Source organism: Lolium perenne, chromosome 3 (assembly GCF_019359855.2).
Source record: "Lolium perenne isolate Kyuss_39 chromosome 3, Kyuss_2.0, whole genome shotgun sequence".
NCBI lineage: Eukaryota > Viridiplantae > Streptophyta > Magnoliopsida > Poales > Poaceae > Lolium > Lolium perenne.
In genome coordinates this window covers 266186664-266195630 of record NC_067246.2, presented here as the reverse complement: position 1 = coordinate 266195630, position 8967 = coordinate 266186664, and the positions used below count along the sequence as shown (strand labels likewise).

At 49.8% G+C, this 8967-nt stretch overlaps 1 protein-coding gene across 1 annotated transcript; it reads right to left on the bottom strand.

The window, feature by feature from the left end:
• Window positions 1–858: 858 nt before the first annotated feature.
• Window positions 859–3517, bottom strand: LOC127344068 (uncharacterized). Its single transcript, XM_051370286.2, has 2 exons — window positions 2479–3517; window positions 859–1705 (listed from the first exon to the last, which is right to left on the bottom strand). The coding sequence occupies exons 1-2, from the start codon at window positions 3239–3241 to the stop codon at window positions 1029–1031; spliced, it is 1440 nt and encodes a 479-aa protein (XP_051226246.1). The 5' UTR covers window positions 3242–3517; the 3' UTR covers window positions 859–1028.
• Between the last annotated feature and the right edge of the window lie 5450 nt (window positions 3518–8967).

Genomic DNA, 8967 nt, shown 5'->3' with positions numbered 1-8967 from the left:
CCCGCGCACGATGCATCTGCGGGAGCATTCGTGCGGCTACTGCCGGTGGATCGTCAAGGCGATCTACGACGCTCGCGGCAAGATGTAACTGAACCTCGGCTCGGAGAAGTTCGCGAGCCACCACCGCCTCGAAGCCGTCTTCATCCTCGTGTTCTCCTACTTCGGCAACGGGAACATGAGCGTCAAGGTCTTCGACGAGAGGCGCCGCCTCCGGGACTACCACGTCGACGGGGACTCCCACGACGACAGCACCGACGAGGAGGACGACTGAATGAGTGTTGTTTCTTCGCAGCGAATACGTGCACGGAGGTTTCTGCCTGTTCGCTTCATCGGTAGAACCAACAAGGGCACCATCCTCCCGCTGGATTTTCCAGTTTAGGTGACTGAGTGTGCCCTCGAGTGTTCTTTCTTAGCAGCGAACACAGGAAACCTTCGATGCACGGCCTAGTTAGGTTTAGTTTCTTTGCAAAATTTTATATTTGTGTCCACGACGGTTCAAACTATGTATTAGTTTGTGGAAAACCACGTTCCCAATTATGTTTTCGTGTAAACCACGTTCTAAATTATGTATTAGTTTGTGGAAATTGAAATAAAAAAGCCAAAAAAAAAGTATTTTAAATGTTTGGGGAGGCGTTTGGGGGACGCGGCTAGGGAGCGACGTCTCCCAAAGACGGCACGAACAAAACACGTCCCTCAAACGCTCAATCCGGCGCGGTTTGGGGGACGCGGCTGGAGATGCTCTAAACACGCTTGTAACCATCGGTTCCCACCAATGTCGTATAGTGAGTACCGAGCACTGACCACTTGGAAAATGGTGAAAGCAATCAGCTGTTACACGTGAAGGTACATTCACAGAAATATGGACAAACGCATCGCGCCGATGCTAGCTGCTGAGCAGCTACAGTACGTGTTATATAAGCTCGTGCAAACGTTAACAGAGTGGCAGCCGAGAAAGACGCACACCGAAAAAGAATGGTTAATTACTCGATTAGCATGGCGGGAATAGACTCTCATCGAGCCTCTCATGATCAAGGCTTGCATATGACGACGAAGCACGGGAGCAGCGCCCTCGGGTTCAGCAGGTAGAGCTCCTCGATGTTGGCGTAGGGCCCGACCTTGCCGGCCAGCGAGTCGAACCCCGTCTGCCCCACGAACTCCTTGAGGTTGTCCAGCGGCTTGTGCACCCTGCCGGCGATGACCCTGCACACCAGCAGCGCCTTGCGCGCGCCGCCGGTGGCCGCCTCCTTGGCGTCATCAACGCCGGCCGCGTCGGCGTCGAGGAGGACGGACTCGAACGCGCGGCCGCTGGTGGAGGTTGTGAAGACGCCGACGCCCGCTCCGGCCCTACCCTCCTTGTCCCTGGAGGAGGAGAAGCCGTGGCGGATGATGCGGCAGACGGCGCACCTGTCGGAGGCGCAGAGGCTGCTGCCGCCGCCGGAGCCGAGCGCGCAGGCGAGCGTGGCGCCGTGGAAGCGCAGCAGCTCGTTGCCGTCGGCGAGGCAGCGCGGGTGCTTCTTGGGCAGCTTCCCCGCCTTGAGCTTCACCGACTCGCGGTACTCCTCGAAGCGGGACAGCGTGCGCTGCGTGTTGTGCACCTTGAACACGCGCTCGATCCGCACGCAGCTGCTCTCCGACTTGAGCAGGCTCGTCCGGCAGATGATCTCCACGATCTTCCGGGACGAGTCCCCCTCAACCAGCTCAGTCACTGCGACAGAAGATCACCTCTTAGACATGATTATGTGAAGAAACAGAGAAGATCCGCTGCAAGATTTTCAACATGATTGCAGGTATGCATGTTGTTCGGTGAAAGATCGACAGCTTGTCCCTGATGTTTGCAATGCAAGCATGCTTTGCGAAGAAACAGAGAAGACACGCTGCAGGACTCTAAACATTATTATAGGTAGTACGTATACTGTAGGAGATTGATAGCATCTACTAAATGATGCTTGTAATGCAAGCATGTTATGAATAGCCTAAGCCTAGTGAACTCCATTCAGACAACATTGTGTACTACTCCACTGTAAATGTTCCATGGGCGCCATACATCATAATGGATGCGAAAAACATGAGAGTAATTATAGGCTACAACAAAACGAAAGATCTTTCAAGATCTCAAGCCACTGGATCGCAGTGAAACTAGTAGTAATTGAAGTGAGGTCGGAGGCGGAAGAGAAAAAAAGCAGATGTTTGGAGCAACCTAGCGGTGAAACTGTGAAAGTGATGCAGAAATCTATGGCAGCTTAACTTTTTTTGACATAAAGAAGTGACACTAGTAGTAATTGAAGTGAGGTCGGAGGCGGAACTACATATTGATTGCAAAGACTGAATCTTTATCCGACATGTGAAATGCGAAAACGACGGGAGTAACATTGGTGAAGATCTACCAACCGGGCGGGTCGATCTGGCGCCAACAAAAGCAATTCTGTACTTACTACTAGGAGATGCAATGCAATGGAGATGGAGATGTGTGATCCTGACCTGCATGTTTGGATAAGTGGTGCGCCTCGAGCGCCTCCCATTTGGCGAAGTGCTCGCTGCACCTGTGGCAGCTGAGTCCGGCGGCGGAGGAGCCCTTCTTGACGCCTGGGTCGGCGGCCTCGCAGGACGCCCGGTGTGCCGTGGGCGGGGCGGCCTCGCGGTCCCTGTCGAGCAGCGGGTTGGGCGACCTGGGCGGCGTGCACCGCATGCTGCCGCCCCGGCAGGAGCCGCTGTACTGCAGCCCGCCGCCGTGCGCCCACCCGGGCCCCGGCGTGCCCGGGCGGAGCGTGCCCACGAAGGACGACGAGACGACGCCGTTGTCTGCGTCGTGCGCGTGCGCGCCGGGAGCGGCGAGGCCGCCGAAGCCGGTGATCTTGAGCTCGCAGCGGGAGTTGGTGCTGAGCACGACCTCGTGCGCGATGGGGTTGAGGAACTCGCTGCTGCCGATGGAGCGCGGGCTGCAGCTGCTGGGCGGCTGGCCCGGGTGGCGCTTGCTGCCGTGGATGACGTCCCGCAGGTTGGCTATCGAGCGCGAGCACCCGGACCGCGGCGCCGCGCGCTTGGTGGCGATGGAGGACAGGTGGTGGCCGGCGCTGGAGCTGGTGGTGCTGGACTTGGGCTTGGGCACGTGGACTTCCGACGGCTGCGAGCGGCACTGCAGCGACTTCTTGAGCGCGAACCAGACCGTGGGCGCCGGCGCCGCGGGCTTGTCGTCGTCGGCCCGGGCGGCGCCGGCGGCCGCGCGCCTCCGCCTCTCGCCCATCTCCAGGCCGGAGAGCCGCGCGGGGAGGGAGGTGGAAGGGGGCGTAAATGCGTCGTCGGTCGGTCGGTCACGGCGGAGTGCGCATTACTTATGGCAGGGGCGCCGCAGCATCCGAGAGGGAGATAGCGAGGCAGAGGCAATTAAAATCCTGGGGCTGGGCGGCAGTAAAGGCGCACCACCAACACCAGCACCAGCACCAGCACCAGCACAAGCTCGGCGTGGCTAGCCTGTTTGTTGCTATGGCGACTTGGCGAGGACCATGGGTTGATGCTTGCGAGATTAGTTTTTGAGACTCGGAGCACATGAGAGACGGGGACCAACAAATGTGGAGGTCTAGCGAGTACGAACAAATTTGTTGAATTGTGTTGTGAATGGGGACGGAGGCGGCACTCAAGACAAGGGCGGCCATTATCACGAGCAACCCAGCGAAAATCACCCGGCACCGTGATACCATGGCGCACGGGACGGTTCTGCGTTTCCATGCTCGTGTCATCTCGTTTCCATGCTTGGTAGCGACGGATAGGTCGCGGTTCCTGCCCTCAGATGATGCAGAAGCCGGGTTTTCACCCTATTTCGAACAAAATATCTGTTTCTGCATTCTGATTGGATGCTAACAAAGTCTCATGCTACAAGAGAGTGCCATTGATGCCAAACTTGTTTGGTGTGCCACAAAGCGTGTTTTTAGGCGGGACCGATGCAACGTACAACGTTTGCGAATGCGCATAAGACCCGATATGGTCAATCAGCACCTCTACTTGGTGACTTTACCACCTACCAATTTATGGTTCTAGGTATTATAAGTGATCACACATGGTTAAGGTCACAACAAATACATGATTCAGATCCAAAGGCCGATAATGATGTAGTCTGCTAACCGTGATCTTCCGAGTGCCAGCACCTATGATCTTCGGAATGCCATGAACTGCAATATTAGGAGCTACATCATATCATAGCCATGTTGTTCCACTAAAAGCTTAAAGTAAGCTTGTTCTGCCTCCTCTTTAGTCTTATACACTTTCTACAAGTTATTCGGATAACTTGTCACCTGTGGGTCAACGTCCTCCCATGAACTATAAGCACTTAGAACTTTGTCGTAGAACATCATTCGTACCACTTGTATTTATACCAAGACAAAGGATATGAAACATAAAGTGCAGACTTTGGCAAAAAAAAAAAACTTAGAACGGATGCATGCATGATTAAATAGGCAAAAGCATCGAAAGATCAATCTGCCATCTAGTGTGATCCTACCACCACATCAAAAGAGGGTATAATACTACCACCACAAGTTGAACATCATGTGAGGGGTTAGTATATACCTCCTCATAAAATATACACACCTTGACAAATGTTTTCATCAAGTCCTAGCTACCTCAAAATATAGAACCAACATCATCATCACATCATTCATCACCATCACCCATCAAGCAACGGAAAACTACATGTAGTAGTGCCCATAAAGGAAGGTCCTCAGCCATGGTCTTTTGCCATATGGACAAAGCCGTTGCTCTGTGCCCTAATGTTGAATAGGTGGCTCAAATCCACCATGATAGCCTCTTGGCTAAACCCACGAGCATCCATGGCAGCATTGTAGAGGGAATGGTGAACATCTGGAGGTGAAGCATTGGTGATGGCGACCACCACATCTTTCACGGCCTCAGCCATGAAGGACATGTGGATGATGTCCTCCTCCGCAAGACTGACCTCATCCGCTTGTTGGCATTGATGGATGAATGCATACATGAACTTTGTAGTTATTGATACATATTCCCATACATTTGCATCTTATATAGTGTTATATCCATGGTTTATATTGATTTTGGAGATTTACCAATGATCCTCCTTATTTTGGTTATAAGTTTACAACTATGCAGAACATGAATTCCTTGTTTTGTGTATTTTTAAATTTTAGGGACCTAAACGAAGTCAAATTGACCTGGGATTTTTCGAGGATTATTATTTCATGAAGATATGACCTAGAGCATTGGAACCTCACGAGCGGGGCCGGGAGGCCCGAAAGAGACTAGGTGGCGTGGCCTAGGAAGGGGCCCACGCTACCCATGCTCTTTCCCTCCTCGGGCATCTTCAGCCGTCCATGCAAAGCCCTACAAGTCTTGACCTAAAAATGCCTATATAAAGGTCCCCCCATGCATCTCAGAAAGGAGACGGAGCATAACATATAAACACCGAAATAGAGTCAGAACCGGCGTCGATTAGAGAGATCTAGGTGATATGGACATCATCAACAATAGTGGAGAGAGAGTGGAAAGAGGTTAAACTCTTTCGGGGAAGAAGACTCACTTTTATAGGGCCCCACGGTTGCAACTGTTACCTCACATTTTATGTGATGACTGGTACGACCACTTGGGCGAGCGGTAGTACCACCCTGGTGTTAGTGTTGGCAACTAACAAACGTAGAAATGCGCACAATGTACTACCGGTACTGGGCACGGTAGTACCGCTTCCGTTTAAATGAATAAACTTGGGCGGTATTTTCAAGCTCGTTACCACCAGTACCAGTGCGTGTACTGAACTCTTGCCACCCTTGGGAGGTACCAAGGCAGCACCACACCCGGTATTGGCGCTCCAGGAGAAGCATCGATAGTGCCGTGGCAGGGGTTCCAACGCCAGTATGCCAACCACATGGGCATAGGTAGTACCTCCTGACATGGGCATACCCTTCGGGTACCCATTATTACTATACCTGGTTCGGCTCGGCCCAATATGGAGACAACCCGAAGAAGTAGTCGACTAGGACTCTTGTAAAACCCTAGGCTGGTTGCATATATAAAGCTAGCCAGGGCACCCGAAATAGGGAGGACAACAGATAAACAGAATAGAGACAACATAGATCTGGCGACACCCTGTAAACATACTTATGATCATATACTGGATTGCTAGCAGCACGTAGGGATCCTCCACCGAGGGGACCCGAAGCTGGGTACGTCGTGTGCCTAATCTCGTCCCCGGAATCTCCATCGTCGCTCTCCCGAAACCCTAGTCTACAATACGTAGGCATTGCCGAGGTGATCCCTCGTCAATTGGCGCCGTCTGTGGGAAATAGCGACGACTGGATTTTGTCATCCGGGCGAGATCCTTCATCATCAACAACGCGCAGATAAGCAGGATCAAGATGCGCAGCCATGGAATTTCACGAGATCCCGCGCCCGACCCACCCGACGGATCAATGTGCTGTGGCTCGTCAAGGAAAGAAAAGTTAGCTAGATATCAAAACATGTCGCGAAGATCGGTTGGGAACAAAGGTTCGAGTATTGCCACCCACGGTCGGATCAAGAGAAGACTGGTCAGATCTTGTATCAAATCTCAAAGTTCCGCCGGCCGCAACATCATACAAGGAAGGAAACACTACCAAGGCGACAACTATCATGATGGATCAAGTTTCCAGGCACTACACGCAAGTACTCCGTATGGAAGAAAAAAAAGGAAATTTAGATTGCAGACAAGACCCACGTGATGTCAGACTGGTGCTCCTCGCGAAGGGGAAATTCAACTTTACAACTTCTATCAGGTGCTAGTACTCCACAAAAAAAGAAAAGGGAAGGAAGAGGATCGATCAGCTAGCCAAACTGAAAGCATATACATACGAAGCTTACATGATTTTCCAAAGATGAAGACAACGAACAAGGTGGATTTTACCCGAGCCACTGAACCGACAAGTCGCTAGAGACTCGGACCGCCATCCGAATAAAATCCAGCTTCGTCGCAAATTCGTCTTCCGAAATAAGGATCAGGTGCTATATTTTCGATTACATAAAATTTATTTTGCTAAATATTTTTTTTTGGCTCGTATTATTTGCGCGTACTTTTTTGCGCCGTAATATAACTACAGATCGGAACAAGTTTCGACGACCTCATCGCGTATAGTCGCATGCTCGGGAGCTCGCTCGCTGTTTACCCGACAATACGCACTCACCTCGCCCGGGGGCTCGCCCGCCGCGAACTCGACGATTCTCTCTTCCATGCCGGTTACTTCTACCTTGTCGAATAATTTCGGCTAAATGGCGTACGGTTCCGCTGCATCGGTTGCGTCTACTTCTTCGACTACATTTGCCGGACAACTTACTTCCACGTCGACTCCGTCACACTTGATCAAAAAGCTAAGTGTTCCTTTCCCGGGTGTTAATTATTATTTACTTTCGCCATACCCGAATACTGCATTATTACAACAAATTCATCCAAACACTGGGGGCCGTGCCATTACTTCGTTACCACAAATATACTTGGTTACTTGGTGAATTTCTTTTCTTCGGCTCTAGATATATCTTCTCCGGCTCAATGGAATTATTTTCTCCGGTTCAGTAAAATTATTCGGCTTAGTGGATTTGTTTGGCTCAGTGGATTTATTTTCTTCGGCTTACTGGATATATTTCTTCGGTCAGTGAATTTATTCGGATTCATCTATATGGATATTACTGGTTTACTCCTATACAATATTACCCGATGCGTTTCCGGGTCAATGGATTCATCTTCTATGGTTAATACTGGAATTATTTTCTTCGGTTCAATGGATTCATCTTCTATGGTTAATACTGGAATTATTTTCTTCGGCTCAATGGATTCATCTTCTATGGTTACTATTGGATTCTTCGGTTCAATGGATTCATCCTCTTTGATATCAACGGATTCACTTTCTATGGATTACTACTAGAACTGTGGGTCAATGGATTCATCCTCTATGATATCAACGGATTCATCTTTTATGGTTATGACTGGATTCTTCGGGCCAATGTATTCATCCTCTATGATATCGACGGATTTATCTTCAATATATGCTCTATATTTGGTGGTGTAATCTTTAATATGAATCCATCTCAAGTACTTCATCTCGGATTCATCCTCGGTATTTCATCCTTAATGGTTTTCTTTCGGCGACACGGATAATACTCGGGGACTCGACAACGACTTCGCCCCGAGTAACAACTGTGACAAGGCGTCTAAACAACAATCATGACATCGCCCCAGCAGTGCTCGGGGGCTTGGCTATTTCTTCATCAACAATTTGGCGACATCTATTTTTTGCTATTTGGTGGTTCCTACTTCGGCTCGACTTCTTGGTTTCATTCGAAGACTTCATCGACTTAGCTACACGGCATATCTCCGTTAACTCCGTCGTATCTAATAAGCTAAGTGTTTCTTTTTAATAAAGTTGATTATCATTTACTTTTGCCGCACACGACACTCGGGGGCTGTGCGGCATAAATTTACTTTGCATATCATCGAAACCGAGCATCTGACACCGCATGCGAAAAAGAGAGTCAAGAAAAAGATAGAAAAAGTTTGTTTATTTGTGCAGGAAAATGCAAATTTCAAAGTATATAAAAGAGCACCCGACGAAATTTTCTTCAAGAGAGAACCCGATAAAATCTTCTTCAGCGAGGAACCTGACGAAATCAAAAGAGCACCCGACAAAATCTTCTTCAGGGAGGAACCCGACGAAATCAAAATAGCACCCGACGAAATCTTCTTCAGGGAGGAACCCGATAAAATTGTGAGAGAACCCGACGAAATTTTCTTCAAAAGAGAACCCAATGAAATTTTATTCAAGGAGGACCCGAAGAATTATCTTCAAGGAGTTGCCGAAGAATTATCTTCAAGGAGGTGCCGAAGAATTATCCTCAATGAGGTGCCGAAGAATTCTACTCAAGGAGGTGCCGAAGAATTGTCCTCAAATAGGACCCGAAGAAATTTTCCTGAAGGAGGAACCC